General features: G+C 46.3%; 1 protein-coding gene across 1 annotated transcript in view; it reads right to left on the minus strand.

Moving 5' to 3' along the window:
* LOC147692541 (alpha-actinin-4) overlaps positions 1-22,326 on the minus strand; it is a 335,353-nt gene that overhangs the window by 169,704 nt on the left and 143,323 nt on the right. The window contains exons 7-8 of the mRNA XM_086938767.1: positions 9,731-9,812; positions 9,502-9,587 (exon numbers count right to left, since the gene is read on the minus strand). Coding sequence (XP_086794893.1) covers positions 9,502-9,587; positions 9,731-9,812 — 168 coding nt within the window. The remainder of the gene's footprint in view (positions 1-9,501; positions 9,588-9,730; positions 9,813-22,326) is intronic.

Genomic DNA, 22,326 nt, shown 5'->3' on the forward strand with positions numbered 1-22,326 from the left:
AATACAGTGGCAGATTTGCTAAAGCTGCACACTGCAACAAGTTAAATTAATTTTAACTTGAGATACAAGTCAGGCTTAATGTAACAAGATGTTTGATACCTTGGAGTGCCCACTTTGGTCTCACTTTCCAGGAGTTAGCACAGCTAAGGGGTTGGTGTGGAACCCTGTAATCACCAATTGGGCATCCATAGTAAAAACAGGAGTTTCATGTGTTTTACTGTCAGTACATCCAATGTACATGTCTTGCCTTGTCATATGTTGCACGCTCGCTTTAGGACTTGGTAGGCTTGCCAGAGAGGTGTCTTAAACACATATCCAGGGAAAATTGGTGGCCTTGCCATTGCTTTTAATGGCAAAATCGGGCTAGCAGTGCACGACTGCTTTACCAGTCTGCAGTGTCGAACTGGGGGACTGGTTTTTCTTGGGGAAACCCCCATGGTGGGGCAATCAGTGCTGCAAGCCCTGGAGTACCACTAACACAAATGTCCTGAGTACCATTTACTAGTGATTAACAGGTAAGTTTGCCACTTCCAATTAGGTATATCCAATTAGAAATACACTTTAGGTCCAGGGCACTGGCACCGAAGGCTGGTTAGAAACCTCAGTGCACCCTCACAGCAAGATAGAGTGAAGCTACTTAAATTTCCTGGCATGCCATACAAATGAAATCTGTTTGGTCGGCATGGTGTTAACTGGTGCTTTTCCAGCATTCTCCACGTCTGTTTGATTAATTTGTTTGTGGTCTTTAAATTGAGAATGGGTTTAAACACTAGATTCGGATTTCCAATCAAACAAAAATACCAAGAATAAAACCACTTGCATTTTTGGCATGAATTGTTTCTACCTTTTGCTTCTGTACTAAGATGCTGGCTTGTGTTTGAAGATTGCTGTGGTGATAGACGACTGCCTTTAGTGGAATGGGCACATTACTATTGAATCGTTCGGGATAGCCATTTTGCATTAAGTTTATCACCAGGTTTCTTTATATTGTGCTACTCAGTGGTGAGACAATACTCTGTCTCCTAGCTTTCTTCTCTACCTTGAACAACTGGCTTGCTTCTCATATTGAAACAGTAATCATGCTCGCAAATGTGATTGCTTCCTAAGAACAAGTTTTCAGTAGTTAACAATCGGTTCAAAGGATTATGTTACTTACCCTGTAAGCATCTGTTTATGGCATGCAGTGTAGTAGATTTACATGCTTTGTATACTCTTGCCATCTAGCGTTGGGGCCAGATGTGTGCAAGTTGTTTTTCATCAAAGAAGTCTTTCGAGTCACGAGTTTGAGTGACTCCTCCTCATCCTCCTCCTGGTGAAAATATGCATCGGCATCGACTCCACTGTTAGATTGTTTTCCCACAAGCGGGTGAAAATAGAGTGCAAAATAAGTGTATGTAAAAAGATGCCCATGCATATGAAAAGGGAAACTGCAAAGGCCACAGGTGCCTGGGGAGAAGTGTGGGTGGGTGCATTTGAATCCACAGCACTACATGCCATGAGCAGATTCTTCCAGGTTAAGTAACAATCCGTTCGAGGCATTTGTGGCTGTAGATATACATGCTTTGAGTAGCTTGTAAAGCAGTGCCCTTCAAAATCAGTGGCTAACCTGTGGGTGTTGCAGTTGTTTGAAAGAGTGCACGTAACTCTGCCTGACATATATTAGCTTGTTGGCATGCTAGAACATACATAGAAAAATGTTTAGCGAAGATGTGTGGTGTAAACCATGCAGCTGCTTTGCATATGTCAGCTATTGGAATGTATAAGAAAGCCACAGAAGCCCCCATCTTTCGAGTAGTGTGCCCTAGGGAGTGTAGGTAAAGTTCTCTTGGCTTTAACATAACATGTTTGAATGCACTTCACTATCCATCTGGCAATCTCGGATTTGGACACAGACTTGCCTTTATGAGGAGGCAAAAAATCAACAAATTGCTGTTTTGTCTTTTAGAAAGGTTTTAGTTACATAAAAGTAGTAAATAAGGACTCTAATGCATGGAGAGCCCTTTCCGTAACAGAGTCTGGTTGAGGGAAATAAACTGGCAACTTGATTTATTGAGGTGAAAGTGGAAAACAACCTTTGAAAGGAATTTGGAGTTGGTGAGAAAAACCTTTCCCGGTGGAGTTGGAAGAAAGGTTCTTCTAAAGTTAATGCTTTGAGCTCACTAGCATGTTGAAGTAAGGTAATGGCAATTAAAAATGCTACTTTCCAGAATGAAATTGTAGGGGGCAACTATGTAGGGTTTCGATTGGAGGACCCATCCATCGGTTGAGAACAATCTTAATATTTGAGTAATGTGTGGGAGGAACCACTCTTAACCACATCAATGCTAAGGAAATTCATCCATGGTGCTGTACTTTTTAAAATCCCATTGTTCATGACGAGCTCAGCTAGTCATGAGCACACGACCAGTGTTCTGCATGACGAGCTGAGCTCGTCATGAGCAGCGAAGGGGTTAACACTTTCGTTGCTGCCGTTGGCAGCACTACCTTCGTAGTGCTGCGCATGTTCGTTGGCCGACGAGGCCCCGCCCACCCATCAGAACGCTCTCACCGTGGCGGAATTGCCGTTGCGGTTAAGGTGTTAAGTCCTTCCATGAAGGCTTTAATGACTGGTATTTTGAATAAACAGAGGTGTTGTCTATTCTGAAGATGAACAGCAATTGCAGCAAGATGTAACTGTATGGAAGTGAATGCGAGCCCACAGAGCTGTAAATGCAGGAAGTAACAAACAATGTTTTGTACTGAGGCATTGAATGGATGAATCTGTTTAGTATGACAATAGCAAAACAAATAATTACATTTAGTCGCATAGCACGCTCTAGTGGTAGGCTTATGAGATTCTTTGAAAATAGTCATACATTCAGGTGGGAGATAGAGGTTACCTAATTCTATGACCTCACAAGCCAGATCGCCAGGTTGAGTGCCTTTGGATCTGGGTGCCCGATTTCTCCATGGTTCTGAGTGAGAAGGTCTGGCCAGGGGAAGCTTCTCGCTAGGAACTACAGAGAGGTCTAGTAGCGTTGTGAACCAGGGTTAATGGGACCATGTGGGAACCACTAGTATGAGCGAGAGAGTTGTTTGCTTGAGTTTCCGAACCAGAAATGGAAGGAGAGGAAACGGTGGAAAAGCATAGGCAAATATATCTGACCAATTTATCCATAGAGCACTGCCCTTGAAAAGTGGGTGAGGGAACCTGGAGGCGAAATTTGGGCATTTGGCATTGTCTGCAGTTGCAAACAGATCTATTTGAGGGAACACCCACCTGTGAAAGTAAGGGAGGAGGGGCTTGGGGTGGAGTTCCCATTTGTGGAGTTGTTGCCACATCCTGCTGAGGTCGGCAAAATCATGGTCTGGTCCTTGGAAGTGTTCCATTAACCAATGAATGCTGTGATACAGACCCCGAGTGGGATGGGTATGCTCAGACGTGAGTCCCATGCTCTCCACACCACTGGAGTCAAGCTATCCTGGCTGAAGACGGCTGATAGCCAGAAACCGGTCCTAGGATGCTTGATTCCGGTACAGGAAAGACATGACTAGGCAGTTCGGGCTGGGCTGTTCCCATGAGGCACAGGGTCAAGGCTGATTTGCATATGGCCATGTCTGAACTGGGGTGGTGTGGAGTGCAAAAAAACGATGGATGTAGGCCCAGATCTCTGTACTGGGGTGAATGTATGGCATTGTTCTGCATTCTGTCCATCAACTGTTGTTGAGCCCAGCACAAATGGTCTGAGATGGACAAGAAAACTGTGAATGATGTGTCCCCCTCCCACGTTTTTGTAGATAGTACATTGCTGTCATATTGTCCGTCTGGACTAGGTCAACCTTGCCAATTAGATGAGGTAGAAATGCTGTCAATGCTAGGTGAAGAGCTTAAAGCTCTAGGTAGTTGATGTGGAGATTCTGGTGTTTGGGGTCACAAAGACCCTGTACTGCGAGATCCTGCAAGTGTGCACCCCAGCCTATGAGTGATGCATCCGTTGTCAGAGTGATGTGGGGAACAGGGTCGAGGAAAGGTCACCCTTGTAACAGGTTAATGGTGTTCAACCACTGCAGATAGTGAGGAGTGTGGAGGTCTATCAACACTAGACCTTCTAATTGACCCTGTGACTGAGACCACTGTTGCACTAGGCATTTCTGTAATGGACGCACGTGTAGTTGTGCATGCAGTACTATGGCAATGCAGGAAGCAATCTTACCTAGGAGCCGCATGACTGTTCTCCCTGTGAGATCTTGATTGGTCTGGAAGAGGGGTATCAATATCTAGAAATGTTGGATTTGCACAGTATTGGGATAGGTTAATCCTACTTTTGTGTTTAGAATACCTTTTAGAAATGTTGAAGCTGCAGTGGTTGAAGGTGAGATTTGGCGACATTAATGGTGAAATCTAAGCAATGGAGCAGATCTATGGTAGCTTGAGTATGTTGCTGGCACTGCTGATTAGTGCTCACCTTGATAAACCAATCGTCCAGGTATGGGATTATGTGGATGTTTTGTCTGCATAGATGGGCAACTACCACTGCTAGACACTTGCTAAATACACAAGCTGCAGTGGTCACCCTAAAAGGGAGGACTTTGAACTGATGTTTGCCGGCTATCACAAATCTTAGGTATTTGTAATGTGCTGTGTCTATTGTTATGTGAAAATAGGTGCCTTTTAGATCTAGTGCAGCTAGGAAGTTGCCATGTTGGAGAAGTGGGATCAGGTCTAGGAGAATGACCATATGGAATTGCTCTGACAGGATGTACTGGTTTTGGAGCCTGAGTTCCAAAATTGGACATAAAGAGCTGTCCTTTTTGGTGATTAGGAGGTATAGGGAGCATTCCCCTGAACCTTGATGACATAGCGGGACAGGTTATATACCTCCTTTAAAAAGAGCTTGAACTTCCATTTTGAGCAGTGTTTGATGTTCTAGTGATAGCGTGTGGGTGGAAGGTAGAATGTTGAGGTGTCTTAATGAGCTCTAGACAATAACCATGTTGGATAATATCCAACAACCACTGGTATGATGTGGTTGATTGCAATGTGGGTTAAAAATCCTGTAAATGACCCTCAACAGGTGTGTTACGGTCGGGGGAGGAGAGGGTAGTCATTTCTTAGCAGTGGGTGTTGAACCACGTGGGGAAGCACCTGTTCTACCCTTGGCATTGTTGTCCCTGAAGTAACCTCTTGGAGAGGAGTGTTGACTTTGGGCACCACCATCTCTTCCTATGGTCATCGAAGAGGTGGTTTTGGGAACTCCACGATAGTGGGAGTGGCGAAAGGAGCCACGGGGAGTAGGTGTTTGAAGGAACCCAATTGCTTTCGCTGTCTGTCTTTTTACATTTTCTGTAAGGTCTGGTGAACTTGGGGACCAAAGATGTTGTTTGTCAAAGGGTATATTATGGGAATTTAATGGATTTAAAACCAGAAATACAAAACTATGAGTGGTGTCACAGTAAGATGCTGGTATGGATTCCTCTAGCTGCAGAGCTAGCAGAGTCTAGGGCACAGCCTATGGAGGTATTGGATATTAGCTTAACCTCTGAGACCAGTTATTGCCCTCTAGTTCTAAACTCTTCTGTGAGCTACAGGAGCAGGTCCATATCATTCCAGTGAGCACAGTCATATCGAACAAGCCCACTGAGTTGGTAATACGCCAATGACTGGCAGATTGAACTGAAATCTTTTTCCCTGCCGCATCAATGCACTTGGTTTCTTTGACAGGCGGCAGAGCATCTCCGCTAGTCTGAGTTAACTCCCTTGCGAGCAGTGGTAATCATTAGCAAGTCTGGTGGTAATTGGCCCTTAACATATATAGGATCAGATGAGAAAGATTTACATTTATCTAGCATCTGCGTTATAACCCTAGCTTTAATAGGGTATTTACAAATGTCCTCAGTGCGTCTTAGCATTTCTTTTAGAATCGGTAGACACTGAGTAGCCCTATGGGTATATGAAAGGGTCAAAAACAGTAAATCATCTTCTATGGGTTCCTTGTGGAGCTGCACAATCGTGAAAAGTAGCAGCTCTACCAAATACCTCCTGATATACTGTTGAGTCATCAGGAGTGGAGGGATGAGTAGGATAAAAGTCTGGGTCCATGTCCCCTGGGGTTAAATATCATATGTGGCCCAGGGGTCAGAGGGAGGTGGTATCCCAACGGTGTTGTGTCCTCCACCATGCCCACCTATATCGTATTGTGGAGGCCCCTGAAGTGAGAGGTCTAGTGCGTCTCCAACAGACTGTGCTGGAGAAGGTGAGTCTGGTGCAAGTTGTGAAGGTGGCGAGGATGATGGAGGAGAAAAAAGGCTGGTGGCTTTGTTATATTTGGTCCCTTTTTTTGATGGTACTGGTGAGTCAAAAGCCTCCTGGAAAGACAGTGGTCTTTTCCGTGATGGAGGAATCAGAGCCGAAGCCTTGGCAAGTAAGAGGCTGGATGTGGATTTTTTTTTGTCTAGCATACAGCTTCTCCAGGAGTCTATGAAGAAGGGCTCCACTGGCTTGTCGGAATCGGGTTTGGAAGCCTGCTTCAAAGCCTTCGGCTCCAACCCAGGTTTTGGTGCCAAAGTTCCGCTCTGTGTCAAAGTGACGGTGGGGCGCCCGAACCAGTCGCTTGGTTCAGACCATGGCCAGAAGGCAGTGGTGGCCTCCTGATCAAGAGGGGCCAAGTGTCTCTTGTAGTGTTCGACACTGTTGAGAGACAGGGGCTACCGCACTCATGGGGTGTTGAGCCCGTGTGACTGCCTCCATGTCCAGGTCGATCTCAAGGTCAGAACCTCACTGGAGAACGCCTCTTCTTCTGCAACCAATGATTGAGGGTGTTCTTCGTGTTCTTGAACGTCTTTATAGCCGAAGATGTCCGGAGTGTCCTCTATGTTTCTCCGTTGCGTCTCGAGCCGACCTGCTCAACGGTCTCGGGAGGTTTTCTTGGAGCTGAAGGAGGGACAGGCTTCATAATCCGCCGCTTTGTGTCCTGGTGACAAACGCAGTAAGTCGGTATGGTGATATTTCGACTGGCAGCAAGAGCAGTAACGGAAGGGTGTCCATTCCATCACCAGCAGGGCATTCTCTGTAGAACCTGATGGAGATTGAGGAAAAAGCCCCATAGGGCAATGCCTTGGAGGGCCGAGGTAGAAGCGTGTCGGCTGGACGATCAAAGTAGCTAAACATTGATACACAGAATTGGAAACGCGATCGAAACAATACCAACAAGGGTGAATGTTGCATGAACCGAAAAGAACACCGTAACTGCCTCAAACCGGAGTGCAGGCACACCTACACAAAACCAACAGCAAAAAGAAAACAATCTAACAAAGGAGCCCGTAGACATGCGTATGATCACTATGAGGAATTACTCGAACCCATGACTCGAAACACTGCTTTGAAGAAAAACAACTTGCACACATCCAGAACAAACACTAGATGGCAGGAGTATGCCAAGCATATGTATTTACAGCCACATATGCCTCGAACATACACCTACTAAACTAATAAGCACAAACCTGAACGTCACCTACTTTTGGAAAGTATCTCATCAGGAAACCAATTCAGATTAGATAGATCTACAGAGGAACATAGATCATTCCATGGTAGTTTTGCTTTGGTGCAAAAAAAAAAACATTCTAACAAGCACATGTGATACCCAGGGTATGTATGTATGTATGTATGCCATCTCGAGCACACAAAAAAACTAGCTAACCTTCCAAGTCGTCAGCAAATATTTCACAAAAATCCAAATCCGCACAGGACATTATGTTATTTCATGCTTCCATCTAAGAAGTTATACCTTCAGAGGAAAGGCTCTTAGCACTGGGGAGATTGAATATGATCGGCTTAATTACACACAATAGCTGCTCATTTTCCTTTGACAGTTTTTAGAATTAACTTTTGTCCCTATACAACAAGAAGTCTGTGCTTCACACATCTTTTAACATGCATATCAGTCATTAAAATGCTGAAACATGCTTTTGTTATAAATTAGTTTCAACTTTCATGCAAAACATTGCAATGCGCTGTAATTGAAAGACTGAGACAAGCAAGAGTCAAACCAGAGGTAGACAGTGTAGCAGAAAGTTGCACCCACCAGCAGCTCACCTTTTGAGCACCTGAGAAAGCGTGGTAGAAGCAGGACACATATGTCATGATGGCCTTCTCATCCGGCCTCAGTGTGCCTACAATATCTGCGCAGGAGAGAGAGAAGGAAGGAAAGAATGAAAAAAGCAGACCCAGCCCATGCAGATATCTTGCGCCCTGGCTGGCAGCACAAGAAAGCATTGCTCCAGGACAACTGAAACCAGGACCTCAGTCTGTGTCGGGACTCTGCTCACAGGGTACTGTCCACAACAAATCTGTTGTAAGAGTTTATAAAAAAGGGCCAACTCTGTGAGGAGGATTTTCAAAGGCAAACACAACAAATAAATTAAGAGTGCTAAATGAAAATAATTGTGAAGACTAACATAGCACGTATATGCCAATGCCTTCATATGATTTGCCACTGTCCAGTTTGTGTACCCTGCATTATCCCTCATTTTCCAACAGTTTTCATATGTCAAATGACTTGACTGTCACAATTTAAGCAAAGTAACCAAAAACAAAACCAAAAGAAAGACATAGCTAGATCAAATCATTTGGAATGTTTATCTTCATGATTCTTTGGTGCAAAAAGACAGACAGCATTAAATTGCAAGTAAACTCCAAGTTGACTTCTAGGTAAGTATACCAAGGTGCATGTTTACCAGGAACCCTAACCTAGACAGAGACAATTGCCAAGGAAAACAACAGCACACTAACTGCCTAAAATGCTCTGAGCTAGCTCCAGTTTTTTCCCCGAACAATTTGCAGTGTAACTTTTCCAATTAGAATCAAGCGCATTCATTCTCAATTTTTGAAAACTTGTTCAGTCCACATTACAAAAGAAGCACATTCAACATCCCACACACTTAAAATTGCAGGTGCAATTTAGAATGGCATATGTTAATGTGGCATGATTAATGCCAGAAAACATACCTCAAGAATAACCAAAAGAAAACCTCAGTCCACACCTTTAAAATCTATAATCTGATCTTTTGAATTCCTCCTTATGTCCAAAAGGAAAAATCTTTGCCCATGAATCACCACAGACAAAACTAAATATCTACAAACACTGACAGATAAAGTAAAGATATAAAACTTTTGTTTAAAAAAAAAAAAAAAAAGACTAAACTGTGTCTTTCTATCATCCGATAGAGTATTTCCCAGTAAATCCAGTCAGAATGCCTTGCTCTTGGCTCCTCCTCTGCTTCTAGACATTTTACTTTGCCGGCCATATTAACTAGTCCAATCCAATTATTTAAATGTTTAAATAGGCTCTTGTACAATTCGCCCAAGGGACCACTTTGGTGATCACAGTGTAAGCAGGTCTGGACACAAACAGAGATTCAGGGGACCAGCTAAAGTTCACCACCATCTGCAAGAGAGAAAGGAAGTAAGCAAGTGACGTTGCCATGGGGCAGCCCAGCAAGAGATGCTGCCCAGACATTGGATACCTTCTGAGCTCCAGAAAAGGCGTGGTAGAAGGAAGACACGTAAGTCATGATGGCCTTCTCATCAGGACGAGCTGTGTTGACAATGTCTGCAATTCAATGACAAACGTTAAATCATAAGAAAGGAGAGTGGGGCCTCCAGGTTTCCATATTCTGCCAGCCACTTAGGCTGCAAACAATATAGGCACCATGATGGCAATCCCCCTACTCCTAAAAAATACACAAGACTCACCTTCTGCATCTAACATCTTGGGAATGTCAAGATACTTTTCAGCCACTTCAAAGGCATTGTTCAAGTTGGTAACCGGATCATCCTAAAAGACAGATCAGCTAGATGAGCTAAGATTGGTCTATGTATCTGAACAGATTCAGAATTGCACAATGCACAACACAGGTACAAAGAAATACATGAAAAAAGCACTACAATGGAACATGTCAGATGGGTGAATTTGTGTAAACAGCCTCAACTACTCTTCGTTTCAACTGTATTGACTAGCTGCACCTTTGTGTACATTTGCTAAGTGTATAAACTGTATCTGAATGAGACAAAGACACATGCTTGCCTCTTTTACGAACTTTTGCTCATCCATGCAAAATTACTTCAGAACTCCAAATGCATACTCCTTGTTAAGGTGCCCTTCTATCCAAAAGCAATCATATGAAGACTGAGTACAGATTCATTCGAAGACTTAAGTACATCAGGTGTGAAGGAAAGATGGAGTCCTAATGGACAACTATATTCTATCGAAAGAAGTGTATAAAACCAACTTTGATTATTTTGAGGGTAGAGCAATTAAAAGGCTTTAGGCCAGCAAACACAGCAGGTCACAGAACATTAGTTACAACCCTGTTCGGGGGGGAAACATCATTAGACCAGGGTTTAAGTCATACTGTGCATGGGGTTCCCTTATAGCAGGAAAGATGAGCAACAGATCATCAAAGATGATCATATTTTCAAAATAGTATCATACTCTTATACCTTCAAAAGATCAAGATAATAAATTCACATTCAAGCAAGACTCAAAGTGGTCTGTGGGCGAACAGGTAAAAGAAAACAAGAAAAGATATTTAAGTGTAACGAGTTTCATATTTATCATCACCACATATTAACCTCCCAGCACCATATACTCTTAATGGCATCACTGCTGCACTTACAGTGCCCAGGAATGGCCCTGGGTCCTGTAGGGGCACAGGGCTCATGCACCTGTGCCCACACCACTGGCATGGGGCACCCAGCTAGAGGGGTGACTGATGTATGCCAGGGCAGTGGGTTTGTGGGTATGGCATACAAGGATGTGTGCCATGTCGACTCTTCATTTAGTTCTGCACCAGGACACTCAGCCGGGAGAGTGAGAGAGGAGGAGTGAGAGAGGAGGAGTGAGAGAGGAGGAGTGAGAGAGGAGGAGTGAGAGAGGAGGAGTGAGAGAGGAGGGGTGAGAGAGGAGGGGTGAGAGAGGAGGGGTGAGAGAGGAGGGGTGAGAGAGGAGGAGTGAGAGAGGAGTGAGTGAGAGAGTCAGGGTACAGGGCCCCTAGGGGTGGCACAAGAAGTGCTACAGCCCTTAAGGGTCTTCTCGGGTCACAATACCCTGGGTACCTAGGGTGCCATTTACTTGGGGCAGACATGTGGCCAGAGATGCCAATTGGGTTTAGGCTTTAGTACAGTTTTTAGGGAAGGAACACAGGCCTTGGGTACCCGATTGGCAGGGACCCAGGGCACACCAAGGAAAAGTGCATCAGGTACAAGGCAAAAATGGGGGGGTACTGCAACAGAAACTCACTTTCTCACACTTGCAACATATCGTTATCAGCCTCTTTGCCAAAAGCAAAACTAAGTCCATAAGGCGTGTTATCACTTTGGAGCCTTTGGGTTGTGAATGTAGCCCTAAGGCAGTGTTCTGGTGCATTCCGGTGATCCAGGCTAGTCAATTCCTATAGAGCTGCCGAGATACCCTCCCAGTGGGTGGATAGGGAGGGACAGGTCTATACCATGTGCATTAGGTCGGCATCCAAAGCACTACACCAAGGGCACATTGAGCAAGCCGTGGAGAACATTTTATTAGTTCAATGTGGTGTGAGATCTATTCAATGTTGAATGGAGAATTGAATATATTTAAATCTCGAGTTGCAAGAGGTTTTTCGGGGATATTCCAATAAACAGGTCTAGACTTTGTCTGATATCTCCTGGGTTACGTCAGTTTCCCATTTATTTTTTAGGGAAGTGGGAGGTATTATGATGTGGGGACAGAGTCTCCAATAGAGCCATCGTACTAGGTGTCTGCCATGTCCCATGGTATGTAGCGCTTGCAGCAACTCAAGCGTTGCGGATTTCCTCCTATCTGGGGCCCAGTGCTGACGAACATAGGGGAGGACGCAGGCATGTGTGAAAAAGTGTGTTTCTGGTACTCCATGAGGGGGCCCAAAATTGGTGTGATCCACATTAGTGTGAAGGCTGCAAACAGCGAACTCATCGTCATCACTTCATTCTGTTCACAACGGCTGAGCCTATGCACCATCAGTGTGCCTGAAGTTGTGGTGAAACCACATAAGAGGATATTCAACGTACAACGCACCAGGGAGCAGCGTATCTCATAGCAGTCCTCCAATAGGCGAGGGCAATGTGCAACGAAAATTAGCGTATTTGGGGTAATGCAGCTCCTAGACACACCAATTTATGGAGCTGACCTCGGCTAAGTTGTGTAACCTATTTCTAGGAGATTATGCCTGGACAGTGAATAGAATAACCACTGTCATTTTTCTGCTATACAATAAAGTCTGGGCCCCATGCCACCTCTGTCCAGAGGAGTTTAGCTAAACTTACCGAACGGTGCCCACCACCCCAGATTAGCTCAACCTATAGAGTTTTTAGCATCCGGAATACAAATTACGTACTATGATCAGCAAGTTCACAAAGTGATACAACAAACGCTGTAACAACCATTTTTGCCAGGGCCAGGAGGCTGGCTACAGACAGAGGCAGCTTGACCCAAAAACCCACCTGGGATTGGAGTGTGATAATCGTGAGCATGAGGTTACCTTCCAACAAGTCATGTGCCTCTCTCTATATATTTGAACCCCTAGATAGCGAAATGTATGTGGAGACATGTGTATGTGTGTGGTCCTGAATCGAAGTGTAAATTCCATATGAGTGGCAGCAAAGGAGAAAGCACATGACTTATCTGCATTTATTTGAAGACCAGAAAGCCCCAGAATGTGGATAATTGGGCTACTATTTCCAGACCCCCACCGAGGTCCCTCATATAGAGATTCTTATTATCCACATATAATGATACGGAATGCATTGTGCGGTCTATAGGGATCCCCCACTCCAGGGCCGGACTGGGAACACAAACCAGCTTGGGCAATTCAGCTTGGGGAGGTGTTAGTGGCAATCACTGCTGCTGCTTCTGTGACCGGGGGCCTATATTGCAACAGCTGCAAAACCAGCCCCCACCGCTTGAAAACCAGCCCCCACCTCTTGAAAACCGCCCCCCACCCTTCAGGTCCACCGGGAAAATGACCAGTGCCTTCTTCGGCCAGTTCGGCCCTCCAGCACTCCGCGGCCTCTTGACAGATTTGCTGCGCTATGGGTTAAATTGCAAATACAACAAGCATTTGCAATGCAATAGGTCTCGCATTTGCGAGAGTTTAAGCTATTGGCAATGTAAATGACAATGCCTTTCATCTATGTTTTAAAAACCAACACGTAATTAAAAGGCATTGCCATTTACAATGCCAATAGCTCAAACTCTCACAACTGCAAGACCTATTGCATTGCAAATGCTTGTTCACTTTGCAAGTAGACCTGGCCTCATTTGAAATTTCCGAACTTGCTCACTGATCTTGTCTGCTATAAACGCCATAAAAACAAGCCCTTGTTCATGCCTCGAAGACGGTTGTGCAGCGGAATTGATTAAAACGCACTGGTGCAGCCTAGCAATGTATTTACACAGACACACTTGCACGCATTTTCAAACACACACACCTACAGAGACACACAACACACTCACTTATACAGACACACATACAGATACAAAACGCACATATACAGACAGTACACATTCAGACACACAGAGACAGAGCACACAGACACATGTGCACATGAATCAGGACCCGAGAGCCGTGAACGCCCGGCAGTGCCCCTGTGTGCGTTGGCTGGCGCTGGCTCCACTGCATAGCGCTACAAACGCCTTCATGCTGAAGCTGATGGAAGTGTGTTTTGCCTGTAGCTCAGTGCTGAAGTCTTGGTTAAACAGGTGTACTTAAGTACATTTACAATGACTTTGTCCCATAACTGTTTTTAAGAGCATTGTTTTTCTTCCTAAGCAACAGAGTTAAACTCAGTCTTGAATGGAGGAAATGTAGAGCATAGATTGATGCGCCCCTTACGCCTGTCTTAAATTGGCTGTGTCTTGGCACCGCCAAGCGCGCTGTTTTTATGAACACTTTCTAGTAAAGGCAGGATTATCTCGCAAGCACAGTGGTCAGCCCTGCCCCCACCCTGAAGGAAGCACACTTCCAAGACCAGGGGTAAAGGAATTGTGTATGGCCGACAGACAGTGAAACAAAAGACTAGAGATGGCCGGCAGTAGCCTCGGGCTGCACCGGTCAGCGCGTTGACCAAATGACCACATCGAAGCAGATGACATCCCCACTCTCCCAAAGCAGCGTGTACGCGGCTCATTATCAATTGAAACAGGCAGGTGGCAAAAGAGACCTCGAGCCGCTGCCAACCCGACCCCCAAAGCACAGCAAACGGCGGTCACGTGCCTCAGCTACAAAGAGACCCTGGCACAGGCATTCTTTCAAAACATCAGAAAGTCATCAATCGGGCAAATAGTAATCAGAACAAGTACACTGGATCCAGAACCACATTTGATCTATTTACAAGCCTCAGTTTGTGGAGCTACCAGGAGAATGAGAGCAATACCGAGGCGATTAACACATGCAGCTAAATAAAAGATGCCACAATCCAACACTTTGATTTTAATGCACTACCACACCAGGAAATAATTTTCTTTTGCTTCCGCTTGGCTTTAATGATTAGATAGGAGACGGAACAATCAATTTACGAGTGTCTAAGATGCTTCACAGAAAGATGCATCTCTCGGCCCTTGAAATCACAGACGGAAAAACAAACTGTACTCAGCCTTCGAAATAATGAAACAAATAATCTGATGTGTAGAATCCAGGATGAAACTGGCTGACAAAGTTGGCAAGGAGTATGTCATTACAGGGGTAAAGTACAAAGAGTGCTTTAATTGGTATCATCCGGAGACATGTATACAAAAATTTGATTGAGTCTGAAAGCAAACTGTTCATGGGGACATTCAGATCCTATAAAACATCCCTGCTCTAAAACAGGAAGGAAATGGCTAGCATTGTTTGAACAAGCTTACCCTCAACTCTTTCACTCACCAAGCCTCACACCCACCGCTCACTTCCACCACATAGACACCTTCGCAATCCCTCAACCACCCATACGCGTGTTCCACCCTCACGCCCGCTCTACCTTTCCCTCGGCCTTGCTCCCTCGCTCCCTCACAAACACCCCTCCCACTGCCATTCACTTGCACGGCCAAAGCCCACTAAATAATCCCTCAAGCTTCCTCTCCCACGCCGCCTTGACTACGCGATTGAAGCCATGCGCAGAAGGGTTTTACAGCTTTCACGGAGCGCACAAAGCGCGCCTCTGCAGCAAATACCAGGAAGAGGCTGAAGGTGTGAGGGCGGGGGAGATACTCTGCCCTGCTACAGTGTCTGCCAGCAGTCGCTGGGAGGAAGAGCCTGGCCGGGGTGGATTGGGGGAGAGCTGCACTCCCCGTGACCCCTGCGCCTCCGCTCTCCGTGCCTGCTTCACAGCTGTGGTGTAGAATGTTTTTATCTGCTTCTTAAAGTAAACAAGCAGATAAGAAAAGTTCTTTACCACAGTCGTAAAGCAGGCCACGGTGCCCAGAGGGGCTGTCTAAAAAGCAGGCAGGGCGCAACTGAAAACCCTCCTTTTTAATGGGAAGCTAGGGTTTACCCTGACGCGGGGCTTACAGTACCTTTTTAGGTCTCGCCTAGACGTAAGCAAAGCGAAGCTTTGCTGTCTAGGGAGACAACTAATGTCGCCGCTTTCCGGGGAATGTGGACAGCAGACTGTGACGAGCCTGTCCTCCTGGAGATTGCAGCTCGTGAGCGCGCACGTCGCGTCGCCCTGCCTGATATTCGCATTCACACAAAGGCTCCCGCACGCATGCGCACATACACACACTGCATACACACACACGCACCCCCCTTTAACAGACACACGCCCAGACAGACACACGCACGCACAGACACACTACAACAGACACACGCGCACACCCCACCCCCACTCACCCCTCCTCCTCCGCAACACACTCACCTGTTCTGGCGGTGCTCGGCGTGCCTCTCGGGCGGCGGTTGCGCTTTGCGGGGCACTCTCACCACATGAGAGCCCCGCCTTCTTCATGCGCCCGGCCGCTCTTCACCCGGTCCCCCATCTCGGGACCGGGACTCGATCAGGAGCCCTCGGGGCTCCTCGGACAGTCTCTTCTCTCTCGCGCCGCGATGGGGGCGGGACTTCCGGTTGGGGCCGCGCTGCGATTGGCCGACTGCCCAATCGCTTCCGGGTCGTCGCAGGCAGCGCGGCGGCCCGGCGGGAAGCGTGAACTTGAAGAAACTCCGCTGGAACACACATTCCAACATGTAGCAAGCAGCAGCTACAACAACGCAAAGTGGGGTTTTTTTTCTTTATTTTTTTTTTTTCATTCACGTCCGCCAATGCTTTTTATTTTTTTTCCGTGCATGGATTACTCTTTAATAATGCTGCGCTGCGCTGGACAGGCTGCCCTCTGGTGCGTGAGTATTGCCAGGGCGTGCTTTGGAACGTAACTGTTGCGTGTTTTCTGGTTTGTTCATCTGGCTTTGGCAATGGCGGCCGCGAAGTGCGATGCAAATATAAACAATCGGCTTTTTTCCATTAGCATGTCACTTTGTGTAGCCACATCAGCATGCTACAGGACACATTTCGTACCCCATCTTCGCACAGTTGTGCAGGCAGGTGCCTGCTGCCCCTACCTTCCACTGCGCAGGCAGGTGTCTACATGGCTAGCCGGCCTCTGTACGCAGGTAAGCGCCTCTGACCCCACTATGTGCCAAGTAGCTATCTAACGCGCACAGCCCACGTGAAACCAGCAGGTGTCTCCCCTCGGGTCTGCAGTGAGTAAACAGGTGCCAACTCCCCTCTGGATCAGCGTTAGGAAAGCGGCGCCTGCCTCCCTAACGCACATCCTGCACACACTCTCCGAGACCCGCTACAGTCAGAGGAGGCTAGCCCGTCCTCTCAGCCGTGCCCCGTAGCACCACGGACTGCCCCCAGTGACTCTTCTAAGTGCACTTACCTGTCTACTTTGTGCAAACATAAGCCCACTCACTGTGCCCTCCGCATGTGCTGCCTTGTGCCTGCATTCCTGCGCCCCACACCTGTGCCAGCAGGAGCCCTCGCCCGCCATGTGCCAGCAGCCTCCCAACACCCCGGCAGGTGACTGGAGCCCCCATGCCCCATCAACCGTGCCCCCCATCAGCATATTTTCCTTTTCAGTGAGTGAGCACCTGCAACCCTAGATGTACTTCCGTGTAACCCCTCGGTGTGCAGGCAGGGGAGTGTTGCACTGCTGCTCCGGCCGTGTGGAGTACAGAACAGCAGTCAGTCACCCTCGAGAAGACGCGGCCGCAAGGCGCCTGTATTGTCATCTTGATGAAAGCAGGCTTTATCATGCGGCACCCTTGTTTGCTGTAGGCTTGTTTTCTATTGCTGGCAGTTACCAACAAGCGTTTGCAATGCAATAGGTCTCGCATTTTCAAACGTTTAAGCTATGAGCGTTGCAAATGACAATGCCTTTTATTTATGTTTTGGCTTTTAAAACATAAATAAAAAGCATTATCGTTACATTGTCAATAGCTCAAACTTGTTGGTTTTACCAGGTTACATATTCTGTTTTACCAGACCAGTTACTTTATCTCTTCATCTTGAGCTTGTCATTGTCTGAGCAAATTGTTTGGCTCGTAAATGTGCTGGATTGAAAACAAATGTTAAGGGCATTAGCTTGCATTACACTGTCCTCTATACAATTGTTGTACAACATAAAGGAACATTTTTTTGGGCCATGTCAATGTTGTAGATTAAAATGCCATACTTGTTCCATATTGTTGAATATTTGTATAATGCTTTATAGTGTCACACAGTGCCCGAAAGTGCTAATGTTGTATACAAGAGGGATTGAATAGGGGCAGAGATGATAGGACAGGAATTGATGTGCATGGCTGGGCCTTCTTAAAGGGTGGCAACGTGCAAACATGGAGCCAGTGTGGGAGCAGCTGGTTTTGGGAATATGCTTGGTAGATAAGCCGGAACGAGTCAGTAGAAGGTTAAAGTAAGGGAGTAAGTGAGGGGAATCTACAATGATAGAGTTTGAAATTGTGATTAACTGTTGGACAGGTAGCCAGACTGGCCAGGAAACTCTGCTGGAGGCAAACGACTGCTTCATCACCCACTCCACAGTGTGTCAGACAGATTGTGAATGAAAATTCTCTATAATAGATGCACTGTCTTGTATGACCATCTCTGTATAGGGACTGGATACGAGGGAGGAGTCAATGATACTTATTTATTTTTCAAAAAATGTTTTTTTTCATGCGGACCAGCCTTCTAGGATGAGCTTCCTACTTTTTTGTGGAGGCTTTCTTCACCAAAACTCTTTTCTTTGGCCTTAAATTTATGGATGCAATCTGCATCTGGAAACTAATGGTGTGATTGCATCCCTTGTCTCCCTTCATGTTGTTGTCCTCCTCCTAAATTGATTTGTTACAGTTTTTATGGAGATGGGCGCAACACACCCCTGCAAGCATCTTTCCCTCTATTTAGATCTCGCTTACAAACTGGTTTTAGCTGCCTGTTGTCTATGGACTATTGTGGTCAATACCAACATTTAAAGTGGGGTTTGATTTAGCGTGTTGCCCACTATTTTTTGTGTTTTGTGTACAACCCATTTGCTTATTCAGTGGCTTTACTCCCTCTTTTATGTGTCCATCCCTTAGACCACAGCTTCCTTAGCATGCTATTGTTTAGATTACTTGTATCCTTCCACGGCTTCACAAGAAGAATCTGCTTTTTACATCTCTTTTTGGGAGGTAGGCATTTGTTATCTTGGGTCTTTCTCCCCATGTTCTGCTTCTCCTCCACCAGACCACCAAACCTCCCCACCTCCTTCACTCCATCTTGTTTAACCTCATACTCATGGATTTGAATCCAGCAGTGTGCAGTCAACCTTTCACCCTTCTGAGGTCAACAAAATCAGCACAATTGCGTTGGGTAACAGCCTAGCGCAGCGCACATGCCCTGCTCTAGGAAAACGACCTCTTGAAATCACTACAGCTTTTGTGCAAGCTCGTTTGTGTGGTGCTCACAAGCTACTGGCCTTTGCATCTGGCTTTCAAAATTGAAAGCACGCAATTTGCCAAGGTTTGTGGATTTTTGGCAAATGTTTCCTCATACAGCTTGCAAGTGCATCCTGGGTGCATCTGTTTTCAATTATCGTGCCCGTGCTTGTTTATATTTGCCTGTCTCGCGGGCGCGTTAATTAAAAACAGATGGCAGTAGCGTTTACTTGCGGTCACATTTACTTTTGTTTCCATGTGCCTGCTCGCACTGGCTTCTTAAGGAAGTTGTCAGGTATGCGATCAACCGGCATTGCAGGGTCAACAGTAAGTAATCCCAGGTGAACAGTGATAAACTTTGAGTCTCAACGCAATGTAAAAGTGGCGCAGTTACTGCCAGTCTTGCTTCTCGTAAGCATTGACTATAAGTACAAAGTGTGTGTTTACGCACCGCTTGGAGGTTTTCAAAACTCACAAATAAAAGGCATTGTCATTTACAGTGCCAATAGCTCAAACTCTCACAAAGGCGAGACCTATTGCATTGCAAATGCTTGTTTCTTATAAAATCTCTCTCGGGCGTGGCAGCAGCTACACTGCTCCGCCCTCGCCTCCGAGAGACCTAAAAAGGAGCAGCAAAAAGGTGGCAGGCTTGCAGTGTTCTGCGCGATACCTGATAGAATTCTGAAATATAAGGTTCCGTTCTGGCCCTAGCCGTAGGGGCTGGTACAACAATCTTACCCTCTGGATATAGGGGGAGTATTCTGTACCGAGCTAACACTGCTACCACGAAGACCCACCCTATTATATCAAAGGCTTGTTGGATATCGAAGGCAGACAACCAGTGTATGGACAATGTCCTCTGGCGGCCTCCATTATTGTAAGCAAACACCAGCTATTCAGAGAAGTGGATATCATGGAACACATCTGCATTGCTCAGTACATAGCAGTCGTGGAAGCAGTGGGGGCAACCAACATGCAAGGACTTTACTAAAGATTTTGTATTCTGTGTTTAATAATGCAGGAGGTCTGTAAGAGGAGAGCTGTGCTTGCGATTTTTCTACTTTTAACAGAGGTCACTCTCTGGAGGGGGGAGGGTGGTGACAACCCCTTCTTTAGGGAGGCATAATACTGTTTTTCTAGCTGAGAAACCAGCAGTGTGGCATATGTGGAATAAAATTCCACCAGAATCCCATCATAGCCCGGAGTCTTATTATGAGCAAGATCTTTGATGGCCCCTCAAATTACACCCGCAGTAATTGGAGCGCTGAGGACTTAAGTCATTTGCAACCACCCTGGGTAATGTCTGGTGCAGAAAAGAGGTTATCTCAGGCGGGTCAAGAGATGGTGAGGCGGTGTACAACAGTGTAGAACTCTCTGAATGATGTATTGGTCCCCAGTTGGGTCACACTGTTCCCTGGTCTGATGCATTTATCAACAGAATTGGTGTGGGAGATTGGTCTGGCTGGATTAAGCGAGCTAAAAGTGTACCCGACTGGTCAGCTTCAGTGTGTGTTTTCTGCATATATGACCTATAGTCAATAAATCTAAAGCACTCAAGGAGTTCAGCGTGGGAGATTCTGGAATCCTGTAATTTTGTTGCAGCTTCAGCATTTCCTGACGCTTCCTGCTCTAGTGGGCCCAAACCGTTCTCTAGCTGGGTGAACTCCTAAAGGACCTCTCTTCTAGCACCCACCATAGTGTTAATATATGTTCCTAGTATCACCACCTTAAAGGCCTCAAACTCCACCAGTGGAGAGGAGGCCATACCAGAATTTTCAGAAAACTACGTATCAATAGTAGTGGCTGGGGTCTCCCTGATAATCAAATCCTCTAGAAGCAGTGGCTGCAGTGGCCAGGTGTTGATTGGGGCTGGCACTCAGCCCCATGATAAAGTTATTTCTGGTGAGTTATGACCTGGTAGTGTCTTCCCTAAGCATGTGGCATGGTAATGCTCGATTTAAGGTGTGAAGGGCAGAGAAATCTTTCAAGGTGGGAATGGAGTGTATGGGGGTGTGAGTAAAAAGAGTATTCCCTCATAGCTATGTTACAGCTACGCCCTACACCCACAATAACACAACCCTCCACCCAGTGTCTCAACTTAGCATGTTACACTGAGTTGTATCTACCACCACATTTGAAATCCCCACCCAGAACCCATGGATATGGAGACCAATCCGCCAACACCTATGGGACAGGAAGGTGTCTTGTTTGGTGTTGGGCGTCTATATACATCTGAGCACAATCAACACACCATCCAACATTCCCATAAGCAGCACTTAACTGTGTATCAATCCTAGCGTCTAGTACCACAAATGGGACACCCGCTCCGAGCCAGACCACAGCTCCCTGTACGAAAGCGAAGTACGATGTATGGAAGAGATGACCTCTCCATTTCTTACGTAGCTTCAGAAGCAGAGGCGGTTGTTTTTCCTGCTATATGATGATCTGTTCATAGTGATGATTGATTGATTGATTGATCGTGACTATGTAGCTGGGCCAATATCCTAAGTCAATGGGAACAGTACCATGCTGCCAATTGAGTATACTGGAACGGTGTTGCGTGCAAAAATAATGATGGATTTAACCCAGATCTGTGACTGGGGGTGAATGTTTGGTTAATTCGGCATTCCATCCATCATCTGTTCTTTTTGCAATTGAGTCCGAGGCACTGGCCTGTGATGAGCTGGTACTGACGGGCAGTTTGGCAGCTCAGAGGGTGGCTACTTAACGGATCGCCACCATCAGAGTCTCCAAGGCCTGCTGTGGGAAGGGTGTCACCTCTGAACTGTCCTGGGTTGCCACCCCCTGCTGCCGCCAAGGAGATTGTTAATCCTAAGGGGGCAAGGGCCCACTGGGTCTCAGTCTCCTGGCATCCGGGAAATGCTGCTCCAGCCACTCCCAAGCCATTTTTGGAGTTTCAAAAAATTGTGTTTGCTGACCATAAATTACTTTAGCTGGGAATAACAGTGCATAGACCAGCTGTGTGCACGTGCTTTTTCACATCTTGGAAGGAGCATCTACAATGGACCGCAAGTGTGTGTGTGTGTAGTCCCGAAACAGAGATCCTCTATTCCCCTCGCCAGATAACTTTGAGCCCTCCTGAGGCAGATAACTTTGAACTCTCCTGAGGCACAGCCAGGAGTAGCAAGAAGACCAAGTATTTCCTTTGTTTAAAACTGTAAATATTCACTTTGTTTTTAAATTCACTCACCTTCCCTGTCACACGATTACTGTGTGCAGGCACCCTTTCCCTGCTGGAAACGAGCGCTGGTAAGGGCGAAATCGCCGTCTTCCCACCAACTCTATTCCCCTCGCCCCGACTGGGACACGCCCACTCGAGGCCACGCCCCCTTTTTCAAAGCTATAAAAAACGCGCTGAGCCACTAGCGC

Source organism: Lissotriton vulgaris, chromosome 9 (genome assembly GCF_964263255.1).
Source record: "Lissotriton vulgaris chromosome 9, aLisVul1.2, whole genome shotgun sequence".
NCBI lineage: Eukaryota > Metazoa > Chordata > Amphibia > Caudata > Salamandridae > Lissotriton > Lissotriton vulgaris.